At 35.0% G+C, this 23070-nt stretch overlaps 2 protein-coding genes and 1 pseudogene across 3 annotated transcripts; all 3 read right to left on the reverse strand.

Annotated features, from left to right (window-relative positions):
- Positions 1-526: 526 nt before the first annotated feature.
- Positions 527-1111, reverse strand: LOC148629127 (uncharacterized). The gene has a single exon (XM_088573000.1). It carries the CDS (start codon positions 1109-1111, stop codon positions 527-529), a length of 585 nt encoding a protein of 194 aa, XP_088429126.1.
- Positions 1112-3066: 1955 nt separating this feature from the next.
- LOC148629128 (uncharacterized) lies at positions 3067-5350 on the reverse strand. The gene is made up of 2 exons (XM_088573128.1): positions 5253-5350; positions 3067-3706 (listed from the first exon to the last, which is right to left on the reverse strand). Exons 1-2 carry the CDS (start codon positions 5348-5350, stop codon positions 3067-3069), a joined length of 738 nt encoding a protein of 245 aa, XP_088429254.1.
- A 9988-nt stretch (positions 5351-15338) lies between these two features.
- Positions 15339-17756, reverse strand: LOC148629129 (uncharacterized; annotated as a pseudogene). The gene is made up of 2 exons (XR_015915058.1): positions 16082-17756; positions 15339-15955 (listed from the first exon to the last, which is right to left on the reverse strand). The product of XR_015915058.1 is annotated as an uncharacterized LOC148629129 (transcript).
- Positions 17757-23070: the final 5314 nt, after the last annotated feature.

The raw sequence follows: 23070 nt of genomic DNA on the forward strand, positions 1-23070 counted from the left end.
GCATCTGATGTACAAGTTTCCAAAGAATATGGTTCCAATTTAGCCAAAACTTTTGGTGTTGATTCAAGCATTGATGACGGTTACGCCGATATTCAGCACCATTCTCTATTTGTAATACATATGATTACTCATTAACCTTTTTTGTCACTATAGCAGTGTTCCATAATTTAGTTTTTTTTTAATCTTCTATCCTCTACCTTGACATCTTCATACAAGTCTTAAGTGTTCATATCTTTTGCACCTTTATCAAAATAAACCTTCTGCATGAAGCGACTGGATTCCATTTTCTCACTGACTTTAGACACATTCACAAATTCAGGTTTCAGCTGATCGATACTACTGGGGAGTACAGAACGGAGTCTTCGGCACATAAGAAGCCGGAGTTGTGCGATACTCAAGTTCAGAAATTTGAGGGTCTATGTTGCTCTTTTGAGCCTTCTTGAGTATTCGTTTAAGTTTGAAATGTTTTCTCGGCAAGACGATTCGTATGAGAAAACCAATGACTTAAGGTTGTGTGTGGCCATTATCAGAGACAAACTTTCTCGAGTATGCCAAAACGAGCAAAAATCCATTTCAGTTTTGCCATAATAGTAGAACTGGTTGTGCTATGAAGCCTTTCAGACTCAAAGAAAAGACTAAAATAATCTACTACGACTAGATAATCCTGGCCATTTAAACTTGACAAATCTGAGGCAACAACCTGCCAATCAGGGATCCCATGGCGCTGTATTGGTTCCTTTAGATTTGAGTTGCGGAACTCAAGGCAAATAGGACACGACAAGACTAACTCTGATATGTCAGCGGACATTTTAGGCCAAAGTATTACGTCGCGTTCCCTATTAAGACATTTTTCAACACCCATATGGCCAGAATGAATGATTGAGAGAATTTCTGACCTTAGATCTTTGAGGATAACGATTTCACTTTCTTTGAGAATAGGTCCATGTGCAGTACAAAGTTCATGGCGATGGTTCCAATAATAATAATGTATCGGAGGGAGGGGGCAGCCTCGTTGGACTTCCGACCAACTACGGATAATGGTAAGCTCCTTCTCAGGGTCATAATATGACCAGACCTGACTTGGTGATCGCCTTATGACTGACTTGACCATTATCAAATGCGTCTTGCTGCTGCTGATCCCACGAGAAATGCACATCTTTAACAAGCAGCTTTCGCATAGGACCCCTTAATTCTGACAAATTCGGCACGAATTTAGACATGTAGTTGATCATACCACGCATCGTTTCAAGCTCGTACTTGTTCTTAGGTGGCTGCATATCGGAGTGAATTTTTAATCATACGGATCAGACTTTGAGCCTTGCAACGAAATAATGTGTCCAAAATAGGGAACTTCGTGAACCTTACGCTGGAACTCATCATGCGAGTACTTCAAACTGAACGATAAGCGACAGAACCGATACTGCCCAAAAGGGGTAGTGAAGTGAGGTATGACGATTCCCCAGCCAGTTTAATGTTCCAATAACCGGATCGAGCGTCAAGTTTCGTTAAGTATTTAGCACCTTCGAGATTATGGAGTATGTCCTCTTATGTATGGATAGGGTAGTTGGGCTTTAAAATAGCTTTGATAAGGGCTTTGCGGGTCGAGACAGACTCGGATCATACCGGTTTGTGGTTTTCCCACAACGACGAGGGAATTGACCCAATGTGTAGGTGTAGACACCTTCGAGTTTTTGTCGGAAGCTTCTATACGGTCTAATTCGGCTTGTCGCGTAGGGCATATAGTACACGCCTGGGAGAATGGACGACAGGTTGGGCATCAGGATCTATGTGAATCTTTCATTCACCTTCAGATAAACGCCCTAAAACGCATCAGGGATTTCAGTCAGAGGGGCCTGCTTATCAAGGGTACTTTGAGCTGAGGACTACTTACCAAGTGCTAAGTGAATTTTGAACTGATGAACGAGAGGATGGCTTACTGACTTTACTCAGGCCAGTAATCTTCTATGCACGTCTACTCTTCTCGGTTTTAGACTCAGATATACCTGGGACTATGGTTTCAACTGAGTAAACCAGCTTAATCAACTACAAACTGAGGCAAGATTGGAGACCTAGGATGGGGGCCCTTAGTATCAACAACATAAAACTCGACATTCTGACTTGTGTCAACTGACTGACCATATAAACGACAGACACCAAGTGCGTGTAAAGTCGTTCCATCGTATACTGAAAGTGTCGAGGAATGCGACACAAAATGAATATCAACGCTTGAACATTCCCCGTGTTGACTACTATAAGGGCCAGTCATTTGCTTCAACTGTTCTTGAGATTATTCATTGTTTAGACTGAATTCTACGGCTCTTGTGAGTGTAAGGTCTTCACCTTTGTTAATTAGCTTCTCGCAGACACGTGAATATGCTGTCCCAAAAACAATACGGTCTCGGACCATTTCAGTTGCAGTCTTTCACATTCAGTCTTAATTTTGTCACAAATTGTTCAGTGGAGTCTGCATTTTGTATAACGTTATTGAATTTGTTGCGGTCAACCACTGGGTTGAGCTTTGGTTGCACGTAACTTTTGAACTTGTCGTAATAAGTTTTTAGTCTCTGCGTCTTCTTCCGTTAATTGCCAAGTGTTAAAGACATGACGGCCTTTCTTGCTGTTTTCTTAATGTAACAGTAAGTACTTACATTAAATTGGTTCCTCCTTTTTGGTAAGGGGTCCAGTGAAAATCAAGTCGACATGCTGATCGATTTGTACTGTCCCAGTCCATGCGAGGGGGGAATGCCTGATAGATCCATTGTGTACATGGATTCCTGCAACCTGACACCATGTAATAATTCTGTGGGGTGTCCAGTGACCATTAATCAAGTGGCATGTAGAGAAATACATGTGTGTTCCACGTTTATTTTTGAAAAAGTGCTTTGGAATCCGCAAGGGAGATAATTGGCTCGATAATATCAAAGTACAAAAGTACTGATTCCCACAATATAAGAAATAATGTTACAGTTCATACGAGATCAAAATGTACCTCTTGAATAGCATATACATGTGTTCTACGTGTGTGTTATTGTTCTTTTTTGAAACCATTGTGAGTAAAGTGACCAATCAGTTAGTAGGTGGAACCTTGACCTCCCGAGAGTCCCATACTTCTCTACAAGCCTCGATACCATCAGAGTGAGGAATGTTGGTATAGGGAGATGTGACGTCCATAGTGACCAGAGTGGTGTTTGGAAGAAGGGGATTCAGACCCTGCATCTTCAGTAAGTAATCAGTCGTATCTTTTATAAATGATGGAAGTTTTTGAACATGTGAGAGTAGATGAAAGTCCACGAATTCCGAAATATTCTCTGTTGGATGGTCGTTAGCAAAGACTATAAGTCTACCTGGGTTGTTGACTTTGTGAATTTTGGGGAGTAGGTAGAATCGACCAGGTTTAGGGTTTTCAGGTTTGAGATATTCAAGAGTTTTAATGTCAATGTGATTATTTTCGTACATTTTGTTTAACTCAGTTTTTATTTCTTCCGCAAAGGATTGAGAGGGGTCTGTTGTTAATTTGATATAAAAACGGTCGTCTTTAAGTTGACGCTCGGCCTGATTAATGTAGGCGGATTTGTCCATGATCACTACAGCACTGCCTCTGTCTGCAGGTTTTATTATGATATTGTCATTGGTCCTTAGACCTTGAAGTGCAGCACGTTCCCCTATTGTTAAATTACCGTGACTCTCTATGTTGACCCTTACATTTCTTATTAATTCAAATTTTACATTATCAATAAATGATTCCAAAGTTAAATATTTGCTCTTTTCAGGGACCCACTCACTTTTCTTTATAAACCGATAGTTGTCTTCATCTTCTGAATCACTCTCATTTTGCCCTTCACTCTCTTTGAGCCAAAGTACTCTTTGATTCTCAAACTTCTGGCGAAGTTGTCAAGTTCCTCTGTCAGGATGGTTTCATTTACAGGACCTGGAACTGGACAGAAATTGAGACCCTTAACTAATAATGATGTTTCATCTTCAGTTAGGTATACATAGCCATTGCCAGTTGGTAACCAGTTCCTTTGATTGAAAACATTTGGGTCATCACGTCAGAGACCTATAGTTAAATTTATTTACAGGTCTATGATCACGGTTACGAAAGACTAATCAAGATTCTAGCGGAAGCCACCCGAATTTAGAGCATCGTGCCATTTTGGATGTTGAAAGTCAGTGGCATATATAGAATATTTGACGATTATAACAACTTTGAAGACTTCGGTCTTTGATTTCTTTTACGTTTCCAATAGATAGATAAATAAGCAAATCTAAAGATCTAGAATATAATCGAGATATAAAAGAATACTATGGTAACGGTAAAAATAGACCACGACAGAATCGGTAACGGCAGTCAAAGGAGAGTTTGTGTCCAGAAGCGCGATTTTATAAGCGCGAAGTAGGTAAGTTCTCCGGTTGGTCATCATAAAGGTTGAAGAATCTTCACTTTTGTCATCGTCTTTAAAAATAAATGTCAGTCACTGAGTCATGCGTATGTGTAAATTTAAGTTCTGAGATTTCACCCCCCCCCCCCGAAATAAACTTTGTTTTAACATTTACAAAAGCATGTAAGCAAAACACATAAATAGTAATCTGTTAAAAGATCAAGGGCATAATACAAGCATTGAAATAGATATACAGGTCAAATACACCTAAGAGTTTTAATACCTGAATACATGTACAAGTGTTAATTTACTTCTTACACATACCACAGTATCACCATGATACTTATATACAACATCAACAACAATAGACAAGTAAAATGACTCCCGAATTTTTAGGAGCTTTGGTATAAACAAAAATCTATGACACAGATAAAAGGATATTGTATGTTTATGGCGGCTCCTAGTGTGATAAAATCGTTGTAGAAGTTTAACTTATACATATGTACATATACTCTGCACTTTAACAGATGCGTAGGCTTTTAGTTTTTCCGGTTACACTTTTTGTTACGTAATATATTACCTTCACATTAAGTTTGTTTCAATTATGGCTTGTCTTTGATTGGTATTAAACGTATAAGTTGACTGGTACAAGTAGTAAATAACGCAAAGAAGTAAATAATTGTCTATCCTGTTTTAAGGGTAATCAAAGGTAACCATGTTTTAGTATAACATCAAGTAAACGATATTACACATCAAGGTCAAGGATACAAATTAATAGTGTTATTTACTGTACATACTTATTAGTAATGAATTAGGAGACAAAGTCCGTAGGCCTCTCAAAACCCAAATAATAATGTAAATAAGGATACTCACACTGCTAGAACTTCAATATAAGGCTGCAATAAAAATGTAACATTATAAGACTCTAAAGCAAGAGTTCCTTCAGTAGTCTGTACAACTAGGACTATCATCCTAAGACTATACGACCATAACCCTTTCCTAAATTTGTAAAACTCCTACAACTTTACAACAAGAGTCACATTTTCAGACTATGCAACTAGAGTCACTTTAAAAATTAAAGACTTTGAGTTCCTTCTCAGATGGCACACCAAAACTGTTCAACTAGAGTCCCGTCCTAAGAATGCATCACCTAAGTCCCTTCCTAAGACCGCACATCTTGAATCCCTTCCAAAGACTGTACAAGAAGAATCCTATCCGAAGACTATAAGTAGAGTCCCGTCATAAGACTTTACAACCAGTATCCCATCCTTGGACTTTTCAACTACAATTCAAAAAATCATACTAGAGCCTATCCTAAGACAGTACAACAGAAGTCCCTTCCAAAGACTGTACAACATGAGTCCCTTCCAAAGACTGTACAACTTAAGTTCCATCCTATGACTGTACAATTATACAACTATAATAGATTCATAAAACATTTGAATGGTAAGGCATTTGTAAGTAACATGTCTAACTGCAAAAGGAATACAAATGTGTTATGTGAAAGCTTAAAGGCAAATTCATGAGCTTACATCCCTCACACGCATGCATTGTCTTTTTTAAAGTTCTACCCTTAAGATTTACACTATAGTCCACGTGTATGGTAGATATTGATTGACTGGCAATGAGTAAAAAACATTACAGCATGTGGTAATTAACTGAACAAAACCATTTATGGATCGAAGTTTTCATCACCTCATAGGAATGACTGAAATCTGCATGTCCTTTAGATTTCCACTTGCCATATCACACTTATCATAAAACGTATTTGTATATTCAAAACCCTAACTTGCAGTGGTGTAGCATATTGTATGCACAGGAGGAAGCTGCTTCTTATTATATTTGAGGTTGTAAGTTAATAGAAGACTTTTAACTGAGGTAACATGGAGAGAAATAAAACAATTCCAAACTAATAATCAATCAGCGACATTATTCCTTCATGTTGTTATCATTCATCAACGTACATGTATGTATATATCTTTTTTTTTCTACTATAATTTATCAGAATCTTCTCCAGGTTTATTTTATATGCTTGCATTGAGATAATCCCTCGTATGACAATACAAAACTTAACAGAAAAGGGTCAGTTTCTTTCCCCATTCAAGACCATATAGCAATTACAATAAAAGACATGTTCCTAAGTTCAGTTACCAATCGTATAGATATTGCAGTGGTATGCTGTATACATGTTTCAAGGAGTAACCTCTCAGCAGCAAGATATGAGCCAAATACGCAAGAATTAAATTGAAAACAACAAGTAATTAAAACCAAAAAAAATATAGTAGCCAATTATTTTATATCCTCTGAATCCAGACAAAGAAACAACATTTTTGTCATTTGTCGGAGACATGCTAGATATAATTTTCAAATTACATAAACTTGGATTTTGACTTATTTGAATCATCCCATTGTTGACGCTTCAGTATTTTTTTTTCTTTTACGGTTTTTGATCTGTAGCTATGAAACAAGCACACGAAGCTCCTTTTATTTTGTTGAAAATGTAAAGAAAAGGATTGCAGGAATATATTGACAAAATATAAAGAGATTTTCAATTGGCAATTTTTTTTCTACATGCAAATTTGTTGGCATTATAACCTTCAAATAATCCATAATAAACAATTAAACGCAAGTAACGACTATTTCCTCTGTCAACTGCAGTATTTATTATCCATTATCATGAATGGAAATTCACATAAAAAGCTATTGCCAAAAAAATCTAGATGCATTTATCTTTTGGCGTTTTGAAATAATGGTACTTTCTGCACCATAATCGGCAACTGATTTTGTTAGAGAAATTTCCCGGAAAAGGGTAAAAATTATTCGAACATGAATATCTCGAAAACTAAGCCGTGAAGGTTTTTTTTTTTTTTTTTGGCATATTTGGGAAGAGCATGTTGAAATGGACTTCACCACCAATTTAAAAGAAAAAATCAATTGTAAATCGTAGTCCTTTAAATGGAAAAACGTTAGTGTGGTGAACCGTCCGATTTACTTGAAATATTAGTGCAACACAATCTTTCAGGAAGAGTTTAAATCATACTTGCGATAGACCATGGGATGAATGTTCATAGAGATCATTAAATAGATCCGACAATTTACTACTGGTGTAAACAAAATACTTTTTTCCCATATTGAAATCACTACGTTAGTAAATAGAATTATTTATATTGATGATATTCAGTTGCATAAAACCAATAAATGATAACAAAACAAAAATACAAAAAAGCATGTATGGTTGCGGTGATATTAAATGTATAAATAATGTATAATGTATTTCCAACCACGCTCTCATTTTCAGATCACATGAGATCACAAATACAAGTAGTATATTAATGTGGTACATATTTGATAGCAGAAGGAAGCCCGTGTATCAACAGTAAAGAACAAACAGATTATAAAAGAGTAATCAAGGGAACCATGAATCAAACGGAATCAAAAGAATGTAATCCAGGGACAAAGACCAGACATGGAAATCACGCACACACAACAAAGAATAAAATAATAACCAAAATAATACATAAAAAGTTACAAAAGTAAATGAGCAAGTCGGATAAGAACCAATTGTTCGTGAGTCCACACTGCCAACAAGTACTTTATTAATAACATGTAAATTACAATTTAATATGATTTGATAAATTTGTTGATGACATTTAAGCGCAAGTCTACATGAATTTCAGACACTGCCTTTGGTAAGGTGATATATGGCGTAGAAGAACCCACGGAACAAACGATGCTTTTTTGGTCTATATATGCTATTTTTTATGTGACAATTATCTTTTCTATATTTAGGTCGGTACTTCTGAGAAAACTACACTCTAACAACCCTCTAAAATCAGCTAAATCGAACCAAATCAAGAACAGTAACTCTTGCAAAGTGCTAATTTAATGTACACTCTATTTAAATTTTATCTCAAAAGCGAAACAGCCAAAAGAAAAACTAAGATTGGTTTTGTGGTCTACAACTGTTTCAGAAGAAGATATAAGAGCATGAATCACCTCCTGTCAGATTTTTATAAGGACTGGTACTTAATTGCGTAAAGTATGAATTTTCTATTGTAACAAATATTACAACTATTTATATCAATAATTGAGTAAACTATAAAAGATAAATAGGTATACTTTCTTTTTATACAACGACGTAGTTCTATTTTCTTAGGTTTATCCAGCTTTATCTTCGGTTACGTAATAGAAGTTCGGTTAGGATGAAACAAGAAGACTATTATATCATGGCATGTGGTGCAAAACTGGCATAATGAAGCTTGTTAACAAAAAAAGATGTCGAAGGTCAATTTTCAAAGGATATCTGATATAATTATATACAGATCTTGATAGCTGTCATCAAAATTTAACCTGTATCGTGATAGTTCGTAAACCGTGAATGAACACATTAACCGTGCTCCTCTGACATAATCATGGGTTGGGGTTCAGTTAGAAATACCCGTGTGACAAGCTGTATATGCTATCCTTCTTGTAAACATCGTTATTTAACCGTGAATATACATTGGTAGTATCATTGCATTGTTTTACACGTTCCCTTTCGTAAAGTATATGAAATAAAACATTTGCCAAAATAGTCGGGAAAAAATAGTTTAAAGCTTACAATGAAAGTATTTTAGAAAAAAAAACTCTTAGGCACCTACCATTTTTATACTGAGGGTGGGGATGGTATTATTTTGAAAAAAAAATAATAGTCATTCCAAATTTGAGCAAAAAAAAACTTTTTACTCAGCCATGGACAGAAAAAAAATTTGATTCTATATTTCCCCTATTGCTAGACATTGTAAATTTTTCAAAAAAAATTCTTACTTTGGCTGCTGCTGAAAAAAAATAATTTTCAAACTCAACATAAAATCCCAGGCTCCCTCGAGATTAAAATGGTCTATGACTTACGTTGTTTGAATAATTGCAAAGAATGACATAGTTATCAAGGTATCCTTTCCATGGAGAGTTAAGGGAAAAAATTAAGTTTTTAAATCCAGTTCGAGTACTACAAACAACCATCCACAGGTCTGGCCTTAGTTAACATTTTAAACAGTTCGAACAATATATAGCATCAAAGGTTAGATTTTTTTGTCAAAAGTTCCATGTGCTCCACCCATTTTGTTATTGAACATGTATACTTGTTTATACTTGTATATGATAAAAGAACTCGAGCTTTTACAAGATCACAGGAACAGGATTTTTAGATCCCAAACGACGAATTCGAAAGGTAACAAATAACGGGTATCAGATCTGTGAGAGGAACAGTTGAGTCTGTTTTCAGATTGGTCTTGTATAAATACGTTCGAATATAAATTTCTAAAATAATTTTAAATTTCTCGGCAAAATATGAGCTTCTTAAAGCACAAAGAAGTCTTATACCACCACAGAGCAGCAGCTGGAAAGGTTATCACGCAAACAACTAAATAAGTTAAACCAAGCATACCAAATTAGTAGACAATCTATTCCCTTTTCACTTTCTAATTTTTTTAAGTGATAAGACAGATCTTATCCTAACAGCATCAGTGCTGTATCTTTATTCCTAACTTATGTTGTTTCTTTTTCTTATATTTATAGCACACGTTTACATGCACCAAAAAATACGTTCAACTTTCGATGCGCTTTAACAAATATAAACAAGTGTAAGTAACTGAAATACCTCCATAGAACTCTACTCAGCTTATTACATTTCTATTGACTATATTCCCAACTTCTATATGTTTTAAATCGTTTGTTTTGTTTTATTTGTTGTATTTTTGGTTTGGTTTGGTTTGGTTTTGTTTTGTTTTGATTGTTGTTGTTGGTTTTTTGTTTGTTTGTTTGTTTATTTTTTTTTCTGTTTTTTTTTTCTGTTTTTTTTGGGGGGGTGTAGGGGGGCTTAACTTTGTATTCTTTAACTTTCTTGAATTTCTTTGTATAACAAAATTATCGAACTGATAAACTCTAGTCAAAGTTAAAAAATATTAGATTTATTTTTATGCTCTGAATCGTCCTACTCCCATTACGATTAATTTTTCCAGTATGTTGCAATACAAATTACCACCGTGCATAGTTGGTAATATCAGTAGTCCAATTAGTATGGAAGATATACTTATTGTATTATCAAAATCCAGATAATCTGTAATCTATAAAGATGGCGCTTAAGAAGTCAGAATAGTGGCTCCTAGCACAGGCTTACCTTAACAACCGAGAAACGGGGTAACGAGAAAGCTGGTATACAATATACAAGATATAAGATACAAGATTTTAAATAGACCTTTTGTGCTAACGTTGGGGTAGTCGATGAGCATGCGTAGAGCATGCTCAATATACCCTTCCGCGAGGAAAATCTTTTGTTCTACCCAAGCTCGTTTGTCATATATTTTTTGTACTGAGAAGACTGATGTCAGTGTGTTCGAGGTGAAAGTCTAAAAGTGACGCCGGTAAAGCTGTGTCATTAGTTTCTGATGGATAAATGAACTAAAACCATTCTCCAAATTGAGGATTATTATTGGAGAGATATCGCCAAAATTTCGATATGTGAAATAGAAGGATCTAGCTTCTTAAACATTCTTGTCTTTTACAAAGTTTTGAAGAAACTCTGATTCATAGGAATAAAGAAATTGGTCGCCTAAAGGAGAAGCACTGGAAATTTCGATAAATTGCTGAAAACGTGTCCATCCAAAAGTGACAAATATGTTGCCAAAGAGAAATTCTAGATTACTGATCTCTTGTTACCTTTGTCTTTTTGTTCTGTAGTCACGTGGTCAAGTATGTAGTATTGTAAAAATAATCATGCTTAAATTAATATCCCCATGAGTATTAGAAAAAAAATGTAAAAAGAAAACACCATTAAAGAGTAATCAAGGGAACCACGATTCTAGTGATAATCAAAAGAATGTAATCCAGGGACCACGACCAGACATGGAAAATAAAGAACATGAAGTAACTAAAATCATACATAGAAAGTAACAGAAGCAAATGCGCAACTCGGACTTCACTAAAAACTGGGAGCATGGACCAGGTGCACCGGTAGGGTAAGTGTACTCTGCTTTTCTAGAAACACCCACCGAGTTGCTCATAAAAAGTCAAGTCTGGGTAGACAAACGAGGAAAGGAAAACTATGATATATTGAATAAATCAGTTTTCATGGTGGTGATGGATACACCATAACGATCCACGAGTCCATGATGACGACCATAAAAATTATGTAGTGATGACTTCAATCTTGTAGCAACATAACCCTGTTCCAGAAGCCTATTTGTTAGATCTCTAGCGCGATACAAAAAGCTCTGGCATAACGAATTGTGATATGAACACACCATACGCAGGTGCTGAAGGGATGTTGCCACAGATGAAAGGAAAGTTGACAATTCTGAATGAAAAGTCATCACGTTTGGTCAATAGTTTTCCTTAACCATCGATTTCTAAGTGTAGGTCAAGATATAAGTCCGACTTCACAGTGCCTGTAGTATCCTTTATCAAAAGTTCTTTGGGGGAGATGCGATGTATCAAATTCCCGAAATTAGGATTGTTTAAAGATAATACGTCATCTATATAGCGGAAACTGAGATTAAAGGACCTAACTAAACGATATTCCTTCTTTCGCATCAGATCAGCTATGAAGTCAGCCTCATAAGAGTGAAGGAATAGGTCCGCAAGTAGAGGATCACGATTTGTTTCCATTGGAATGCCGACCGTTTGTTGAAAAACGCGGCCAGCACACTGGACAAATATGCTTTCGATTAAAACTTCCAGCATTTTGTGAACATCTCTCTTTGTATATTTGGAAGATGATTTGGAATTATTTCTTACAAAGTATGAGGAATATCTACCAAAAACTATATATTTGTATCTAGGTGTACCATCTTTTTTTGGAAAAACATCGATGAATAATGTTTTAAAGTCGGGATTTTAACTAAGTATGGGGGATAGAAGTACACAGTGTCGAAAAATCATGGGTTTTAATGCTATTTTATTCTGATAATAATCTTGAACTGATTGTCTCCAGAAGATCTTCCGAATTTTTCAGGATCCACATTGAATTAATACCACTACGGGAATAATAAGTGTTGTTGTAGGACTGCAGACCCTCTTTGACCGCTGTGAGTATAGAAGTTAAAAGTTTTGAAAGAGGTTTGGTGGTACATTTTGCAAATCCAGCTATGAAACGTTGTTTGTGTGGATTCTTGTGGAGTTTTGGAATCCAGTACATAGACGGTAAATCACAATCAACGTCCTTGGTATAGAGACCAAAAGAGGATAGCACAGATTTATGGTTTTCCACCATCCCTTCTTTGGAGAGTGTAGTAGCAGTATAGGTCTTATCACTGCTATTATTTTTTCTACGTCTACCACTGATAATAAACATTGGATGTAAAACGTTTTGCAGACAAAAACAATGTTGTTTTGGGCTTTGTCTCCCGGTACGACACCATATTTGTCATGTATAGTAGACAATGTTTTTGCTACATCTGGGTTTTTGAAAACTGATGTCGCATTGGCACTCATTGACCTACTTAAAACTTTCATTCGTTTCAAAATTAAGGACCTCATTGCCTTTGACCACTCTGATAGAGCATCAAAGTCTTCTTGTTCTGGTTTTATCAATTTTCTTTTTATGATAGATAATTTTGGATGCAATGGGTGAAGTATAGGAATGTGAAATAATTGGTATGGATTTATCTTTTAAATATGGGGGAATTTTGTTGGTAACGTTTTTGTGATGGAGGATGTTAGCCAAATTAATTGCTTCTATACCTTTGTTGACAAACGGTAGTGGAGGAAATGATCTTTTTTTTTTCGTCTTGACTTTTCACACAAACTGGTTTAAAGAGTCTGTGGAAATCAATATCCAAAATGATGGCAACAAGTCTGTATAATGATGAGGTAGGATCAGAAACAGGAGTGTCAAGACTTGTTTTGTAAAGGGAGTGTAGTAGAGTGACTCGGAGATATAGAATAGCGTTTGGATCTAATGTGATGAAGTCCGATAAGTTTGTGTACGAAAGGAAGGAGAACATCTATGGAGACATCATGTAACTTAGGTGACGTATAGTGGCGATGGCCAAGACCCCTTTCCCGTCTTGGATTTTTGTCAAATAATTCATCACATTTATGCTATTGTTATATTGGCTTGAAAGGTTTCCTATACTTTTGATGTTGTCATTGGATCCGTAAGGTATTGCAGTACCTAGTCTGCGTATCCAGTACTCCTCTCTTTCCCTACGATAGTTTGAACGGGAGTGTTCGTAGGATGGTAATTGTTTTCTAAAATACGAATTTTCATAGAAAGGATTGAATGTTCTTGTTGATTAAAAGGTTGATAAACTGTCGGGAATTAGGTGGTATTAATTCCCGAACGATGACCGCACATTCTTTTGTTTAACCGTTCTTGTGTTTCACCGACATATACTTGACCGCATAAGTTGCATTCTAAATTAGAATGCAACTTATGCGGTCAAGCATATGTCGGTGAATTAGAATTTCTAATCCATATGTTAGGTTTGTTGATTTGCAACTCAAGTCATTGTGACTTCTTGTATGGAAGGTTTTGTTTGTAAGGGAACTAGAGAAGTAAGAGTCGATTATAAGAATGTTGCAATTTTTAATACCACATTTTAATATAGTACAATGTGGTTCGTTGTCGTTGTAGTCAAATATATCATTTAAAGTGATATAACATGGTTTGATTATTTTGAAATAATTAGATGTTTTGTTCTGGAATATATGGTCTGCAGACTGAACGTATAATTGAGTACTTTTTTGTTTGAATGGTCGGGGCACTTTCCATACCAAATGTGAATGTGCTAAGATTCATATCTGTGGACACCAAATTCTTTCAAGACAACAGTGTGTCCGATCTGCTGTCAGGTTCGGACCTTTTTATACTGGAGAAAGTCCGCGAGTGAAATTACCGAATTTCACAGTGTGAATTATCGAAATGTATTAACTGGGAACATTCGATAAAACACTGCTATCTATGTAATACAAACAACTTTTATTTGATGAAATAATTCTTATAAGGCTTACTAAAGTCTAATGGGTTATTAACGTTGTAGGTCGACTCCATCATGTTAGAGTTATTGCCATTGGAAGGCAAAAATTGAACCAGCGATTCAGGCTCTTAGGAGCCTTAATTTACTTTACCAAGCATATAAGTTAAAAAATGAACAAATTCAATCTATATTGCCCATATAATACTTAATGTTCAAGTTAAAGTTGTTAAAGTTGTGCCCGTAATTTTTTAGCTTAAAGCGGCTTGTACAAACTTATTGCAGTAGTTTCTTTTATATAGCATTCATTTGTTTTCTTAATGACAGACATTTTACGATTTTCTTCGAATGAAATATTTTTCCTACTGAAAACTTTCACAAAAGCAGTTTTCTTCTAGTTTTAAGATAGTAACTATTGTAGATGCACAATGCGTCTAATGTTTGATATCATGAATGCTTACTTAATTCAGATACATCATAAATTTCCAGTTATAAATGGTTTACATTTAACTTGGTTATCAATTGACTCGAAAACTCATAATTTTTCATTCACTTCTACTAATGTAAAAAAATAATTTTAAACAGAAATTTACAAATATCAATGAATCATTCCCAACATAAGGATATTATATATGAAAGCAACAAATTATAAATGTATGCTGAAGATTATTCAGATACGTTTTGTTGATTAAACGGGCATTTAATTCAATTTCTTTAAGTTGTTAGAACGAATGGTTTAACAAACAAGAACTTGGACAGCTAATAACCAACAACCTCTTTGTGTTGAGCTAGTAAAGCAAAACCGGCAGGAACTTTCGTTATCACATCCTCGTGCTATTTAAATTGCGAAAATTGTCAAACTTTGGACAGCGGCCATCAGATAATTTTGGGATAAGAACGTTATTCCTTCACACTTCTCCCCTGTCACACTTCCCACAATTATTGTAAAGAAGTAAGTTCTTTGGATTGTCAAGTGGCCAATGTCATATAAAACAAAAAAATGTAAAACAAATTTAATAAACAAAACAAACTAAAGTAAATTCAAGATAAATGACATCATGAAATGAATAAACATAAATGTAACTAAATATACACGCACAAGACAGAACTAAATATAATGGAATGAAATAAACATATAAACTAAATGATTCACAGTCTCAACACACCACCATTTTTTCTGCACACCTGCCGGTAAGGTCGAACGTTGCATGTACTGTAAAATTAACGAATGAAATGGGTTGTTTCCCTTGGACTTTTGTTATAATTATAACTGGACGAAATATAGACTAATTTCACACACTTTTTGTAGATTTCTATATTGACGAAGAGAACACCAGATGATATATATTTCACTATAATGCTGTATTCAGTAAGCCATGACTGGTTAAACGAACATATCTAGCACGGACTTCTCGGTTAATTTACAAATTAATATAACGGACTTTGTGCTCCAATTCCTAGCTTTCCAACGGTTTTTTTTTTTTTAATCACCGACATTACTTCACCGACTCTAGGCGTTATTACACCATCTCGGGAACATCAGGTTGATAACCATTTTATCACCGACAGGTCGACGCTTCTAGCTATGTGCAAGACGCACACCAAAACCGGGTCTAAAAACCCCTGAGTACTGTAAACATTAGCCTAGAGATATCCATGTCCTGAATTGACAATTATAATTCCCCACTGCTACTTTACCAAACTCAATGCTTCACTCAATGACCATGTGCCGACTGATATAAAACTCACCTGTTAAATTTCTATACGTGTACAATCTCGTGATTTCACAAAAGGTCTACTTGATTCGATTTACCGGTGTTAGTGGTATTTAAAGCTAGGATAGTTTAAATAGTCCTGTATGGAAAAAATGTAAACGACAATTAACTGAAGTTTGTTACAAATGTCCCTTTCCTAAAGACTAAAGAACATTAAGTCCAACCAAAACACAAACTTCAGAAAAATTCTGTAAGAAATATATATAAAATCACAATACAAAATGTACATGAATATCATAATAAAAAATTCTGTAACACTCAGGGGTTGTCTAAACGTCATCACATCTTGAAAACACATCTGCAACAATATTCGTCTTGCCTGCAATGTAACAAATATTATATTTAAATTCCTGAAGTATCAAACTCCAACGTAGTAACCGTTGGTTGGTAGTTTTCATTCTCTGTAACCACTGTAAAGGAGCGTGATCTGTATTAATAGTAAACTCTTTACCCTCAAGGAAATTTCTCAATGTTTTTACCGCCCAAATGATAGCAAAGCACTCTTTCTCTACCACTGCATAGTTGCATTCAGATCCGGAAAGTTTCTTGCTGATAAACATGATTGGATGTCTCCCATCGTCAAACTCTTGTTCAACTATATCGAGACCATGTACCTGCACTTTGTCTCCATTACATGAAACACCCGGTAACTTAACGGTTATACCACTGATATAGTCATCAACTGTATGACCCTGCTGTGTTTGTATGCATAAACCAAACTTACTTTGCTTATTCGTGCTCTCTTTGGACTTGTTTGCTCTTGAAGAACAATTTTGTGCTATATGACCTACCTTCTTACAAATAAAGCAAGTTCTAGTCTCTTGTCGTCTTCCTTTCTGTTGAAAATTCTTACCTTGATGCTTTGCCTGATCTGTATTTATTCTCATATATGATTGTGGTTTAGAACTAACATGTTCGATTTTATGGGCTTGCTGAAATACCTCTGCTTTTTCTATCAACTCGTCAACAGTTTTCGGTTTCTGCTCCTTAATCCAAAGTTTGAGCTCTTGACTACAACTTACCATCAACTGTTCTCTTGTTACTAAATCAATAAATTTACTAAAGTCAGTACCTATCTCTTCGCGTTCCAGCCAGTGCCTAAGAAAACCTACTAATCTGACGGCATACTCCTTGAATGATTCATCAGAAGATTGCCGGGCACTTCTGAACTTCTCCCTGTATGTCTCAGCAGTGAGCTCATATCTAGATAAAATAGCAGTCTTAATTTGACCATAATCTCTACTGTCCTCTTCTGACAATCTAGAAAACGCTTCTAAAGCTTTCCCACAAAGTAAAGGGACTAATCTAAGGGCCCATTCTGGCTTGGGTATTTTGTGTAGGGTTACTAATTTCTCAAATGACTTCAAAAATATATCTGGGTCTTGATTTTCCTGAAACTTCGGAAGTTTTGATTTCAAATGTGAACTTGTCTGAGGTTGTGCTACACCCTGAGATTATTCTTTCTCTCTAAGTTCTAGCTCTTTTAACTTTACCTCCCTCTCCATCTCAGCCCTTCTCATCTCTCTTTCGGCTGCCCTCTCTTCCCTTTCTGTCGCCTGCATGTTTCTCAACAATTCTAGGCATACCTCTACTTTTTCACCCTTCTCTAACAACTCTGTAACCCATGTTGGCAGACCATCGGTTGCCATTCTATATAATACAAAATACAAAAATCAAAAATCAAATAAAAAAAAAAATTCCAACAAACATAAAATAACACAAATATGTGTCAGAAATGATTTCAATTAAATTGAAGATTCCAAAACCATGGACACTTGATTCCTTTTATTGTGAAGCTTTGATTTGTGTATTTAAGCAATAACCATAAAAATATGATAAAACAGATTTAATAAATTAATATAAGATATTAATAATTTGATACAATATATGACTAATTTGATATTACAAATTCTATCAATTTGATACAACAAATTACAACCATGTGACCAGATATTATTTTAAACAAAATCTACCACCCGCCTTCAACTATATATGCACTGTGGAAGTTAGTGTTGCACAACTTGCGCTCGCATGCAATATGCAGAAATACTTTATAAACAAAGTATCTGATATATTACTGCCATACTCCAGCAATACTAAAAGGTGTCTGGCAAATTATTTTCTCACTTGGTGCCTTGGACTATTTGAATCTCTCTCGTTGTAAGATTACTCTCTATTAATGAAGTGGCGACACAATACATGTACATGTACTTGGTAGTTGACCTTTTAGAAGTTCGGGAGCGCAAAAAATCACATTGTTCTTCTTTCATGTCAGATGTTTATATACGTTTAGTATGATGACGTAATCCTAAATTATAAATGTTGTTCACCTCCACTTTCCAGAAATTGCATAATTCTGTTTAGTTTAACATCATCATATCATGACACGCGAGTTAAACTATCAGATGATTATTGAAATATTTCCATCTATAAATTATATATATAATAACATTGAACTTTGATTTTTATAAAATGTTAAGCATTCTAGTATAATAGGTTGAATACATGTACTTTGTACAAGGTATGTGCAATACAGTAGGTTATGGACAATTAGGGGATAAAAATAGTACAACTACATATGTTTGGTAAACATATTGCTCGAATATGCTATGATAGGCGGTTTCAGAGACTTTTTGGTAAATTGATGTAAACATTTAAAAATTGACATTGTAACGTTTCATCGTGCGTTTTTTTTTTTTTATAGTTTTAAGACCGTAAACTGTTTTTAATTCAATTGAGTAAGTTTCTCAATAAAGTTGTTTTTTTGTTTTTGTTTTTGTTTTTGTTTTTGTTTTGTTTTTGTTTTTTTTTTTCTCGCATCATACGTTTACGTATGTGTTCTATTAAAAGAAGAGCATTAATAAACCGGTTACCCTTCGAAATCACTTATTTTCGATGTTAGATAACAATCGTATTTGTTACCTTCATCTAGATAAAATGTGCACATGCACACAATTCAAGCTTTCATAAAACTTATAGCATTAGATGTCGATAAAAAAAATACATCTCTTACCTCAGTCCGTACATATCTGATCCAGACGTTCACTTTCGAAGTATGTATTTAATAAAAGTTTAATAAGAGTAATCAAGGTAACCAAGATTTTAGCGGAAATAAAAAGAATGTAATCCAGGAACAAAGACTCGACATGGAAAACAGACATACACAACAAAGAACATTAAATAACCAAAAAAATACATACAAAGTGACAAAAGTAAATGAGCAACTCGGACTCCCTTTAAAAATGGGAGCATGGACCAGCTGCACCGGGAGGGTAAGCTTCCTCTGCTTTTCTAGAAACACCCGCCGAGTAATATCAATAAAAAGTCAAGTCCAGGGTAAGCGAAAGATACAAGGAAAACTATGACACGTTGAAATCAGTTTTCATGGTGCAAGATGGTTACACCGTAACGTCCACGAGTTCATGATGACGACCATAAAACTTCTGTAGTGATGACTTCAATCTGGTAGCAACATAACCCTGGTCCAGCAGCCTAATTGTAAGACGTCTAGCGCGATACAAAAAGACTGCGTAGTTTCAGCAAGCTCTGACATAACGTATGATGAATAAGATTATTCATATTTTGTTATTTCTATGAAAAATCGCCTTAATATGATGGCAGAATGTGACAAAAACATTTTTTATGTCGTTCCCTCAATACAATATTTTGTTCCCTCAAGATGATATGCCGTTCCCACAAGAAACGTATATTATACCCTCAAGATATTACGTAGTTTCGACATTAATATTATCTTGTTCCCTCAAGAACGTTTACTTTGTTACCTCAAGATGATATATCGTTCCCTGAATATGTGCCATTCCCATAAGATATTATGCCGTTTCCCAACGACATATCTGAATTAAGGCTCGGACCATTATGACTATAGAATCAATTTTGTGAACAAGGAAATGTAAGGAAACAGATAAAATAATGTACCACCATTGAAACAAGGCAGGTCTAATATTGGCGTCATTTTGGCGTTCTTTTTAAACGGAAACACCAAGACAGAGAACACAATCCCGACGATCTGGTTAATGGGTTTTTCTTGAAAAAAAAATTCCCCTGCATAACTGTAATTTCTCCCTGTAACTTGATACTTATGGAATTAAAATTATGTTTTGTCGAAAACTTCAGAAAAAAGGAAAGAGAAGTATGTTTCCGAAAATGTGAATCTAAACCCTCCCACTTGTTGTAAAAATGACAATACTTGATACTATCACTGTAGAATTAGAAAGCTCAAAATTTGGTAATAAAAGCTTTCCTTTTGTTCTCGACGGCTTGTAAAGCCCCAAGGCGTTTTGTTGATATGCATTTTTTTCTCTAATCAACAGTTGATACCAGTATCCGTTAATGTTATTAGTATTACGTAATTTAGTTATGTTTCTGTTTTATCTCTGCAAACCTTGTTTCCAAAAATAAGCACACCCTTCCAGGTGTCTTTAATTGGAAATAGTCATTGACCCTTATTTTATATACTTGCAAATATCGACATAAATACCGAAGAATTCAGGTAATATAATAATCAAAAGACATGGCAAAAACAGGAAGACAGGAAACAAAGACGATCTATGTACACAATGTATAGACAGCAGAATAAGAAACAATAAGAACTAAGGATAAGAAAAACAAGACAGCATACAAAAAAGTAAATTGAAAAAAAGAATTTATAAGTGGTCTCCGGGAACGAAACTCCAAATAGAACAAAAAACTGAACAAAATTTACAAAACAAAATTCCGCCGTATTTCAAATACAAGTCCAAACCGATTATTTCATATTCTTATACTTAAGCTATTGTATTCAAAATTTTCAACTACAAAAGGGTATTGCATGACCTCAAGATTAAGAACTTTAAGATTAAACCACCTGTTCTTGCAAAGACTGGTCCTCCCGGTCACGTCATTACGGGAGATTAAACATCACAGAGAACGAACCTCTCCGTACAGTCATTGCTGAAGATCCGAAATACCGCAAATGACGCTCCATAAATTGGAAATACACGCTGTGAAGGACTGTGCAAGAAAATGGATAAAACAAGAACAAGTAGACCTAGATTTGCTGTCAGAGTTGATGAAAGCTATGAGGTCTTTAATCTGAGAGATCTAAATAGGTCAATTTACATCAGTTTCCAAAGATCCCACTATCAATGACAAATGCCGGTATGTTGCCGTACCAGCAGACAAAGCCCAAAACAACATTGATATTGTCTGCAAAAGGGATTACATCCGATGCTTGTTATCGGAGGAAGACGTAGGAAGTAATAGCAGTAATTTGATTTATTCTGCAACCACACTCTCCAAAGAAGAGATAGTTGAAAATCATGAATCCGTTCTATCTCTATTATCCTCTTTTGGTCTCTCTACTAAAGACAATGCTTGGGATCCACCGTTCTTGTATAGATCCAAAACTCCACAATAATCTATACAAACAACACTTCATAGCTGGTTCTGTACTATCAAGCCTCTTTCGTAACTATTAACTGGATACTCGCTATGTAGATGACAATCTCTCTAATCCTTGTTCCTTGGACACTGCAGACACTATGAAATCAGATCGATGAAAAGGGGAAACTCATGACCCAACTATACAACAAACTCGAGGACTTCTTATACTGTATTGTCATATTTCCTTTCGCCTGTGGCAACATCCCTTTTCGTATCACAACTCATGCTTTATGCTAGAGCTTGGCGTAACTACACGGACGTTTTGTACTGTGGTAGACATGTTATTTCATTTTTTTGTTGTGCGAGTCAGTTTTCACAAAGTTGTTTTTATCCTTGAAATATATCTTTTTGTTTTCCACTAAGAGTCTTGGTTCTCTTGAAATATATATTACACTGACTGGTTCTCCAGTTTTGTAGAACTAGTCTAAAATGTAACCAGTAAAGGACTGAAACAAAAAAAAAAACAAACAAAAATTTTAAAAATAGGAAAATTATACAATAACATTTAGATATATGCAAGTTCTTGTCGGGTTAGGTTTTTACATCAACAAACATATCAGAAAAAAATCACACTTGTACCTTTATCATGTTTACTTCAAACAAAAAGGAATCAAGAAGTCAAGGGTCAACGGAAAATACGATTCTTTCAAAATATGTTTCTTTATTGTTTAGGTTCCGCTGTCGCGAAAAATTATCTTTGAACAGTTTTGTTGTATGATATTTAATGAGAAGAACAGATATGGTGAAAGTGAAGTACGTTGACAAATAAACCTTTCAAAATTGAAAAATGATATACCTTCAATTAAATAAAAAAAGAAAATAGTTTCCTTTTATGTGTCATGAAATGCCCAATCAAGGATAACTCTATACTCTGCAAAAATATCGGAGTTCAATTACAGTCCTTAACATACCAAAAACAATGAAAGATTAGGGTTAAGTTTCAGAAAATAAAAGTACTACATCAGTTTGGCGGTTTAACATACATCATGGTTTCACGAACATGTAGCAATGCCGAAATTTTCAAAAGAAGAGGAAAAATAGCTTGAAAAAAATATGCAACGATGAGCAGATATATTTAAAATATACCATCTCTTGAAGGAATGCGTGAATTCATTTTCGTTTCTTTGGCTAGAGATTCATTAAAGTTATGTCCTCGTCTGTCATTCATCGTCGTCGTAATATTTTTTTGACTAAATTTCTACAACGATTTATTTTTGTTCTGCTTGAATGGTACCAGAGGGCTTATATTTTTTTGATTGGCCATTTTCAAGCTAAGCTCCTCTGACGTTATATATAAGCAAATTTTACAAGTCTGCTATGACGCCGATCAGGTGAATGAATACGCATGGTCGCTCAAAGTTGCAATTGAAATCATATGAGAAAACACAATTAGCCTAAGTCTGGAGTATATCGGTGTTTATTTTTTTTTTTATTTATTTTTTTGTTGAAACCAAGGATTCATAAATAGTAAGGAGTGGAATCTCGATCGCCCAATTTTACATAGTACGATAATAAATATGT

The sequence above is a fragment of the Perna viridis genome, chromosome 1 (genome assembly GCF_037379345.1).
Source record: "Perna viridis isolate PV_CMFRI_1.1 ecotype Kerala chromosome 1, ASM3737934v1, whole genome shotgun sequence".
NCBI lineage: Eukaryota > Metazoa > Mollusca > Bivalvia > Mytilida > Mytilidae > Perna > Perna viridis.

What these genes read in the sequence shown, in the direction of transcription:
- LOC148629128 (XM_088573128.1), bottom strand. Translation starts at nt 5,350, where the DNA reads ATGATAGTCCTAGTTGTACAGACTACTGAAGGAACTCTTGCTTTAGAG. An exon ending in TATATTGAAGTTCTAGCAGT is followed by an intron (nt 3,707 to 5,252) that starts GTGAGTATCCTT and finishes TGAATTAATAAG; the next exon opens with AAATGTAAGGGTCAACATAG.
- LOC148629127 (XM_088573000.1), bottom strand. Translation starts at nt 1,111, where the DNA reads ATGGTCAAGTCAGTCATAAGGCGATCACCAAGTCAGGTCTGGTCATAT.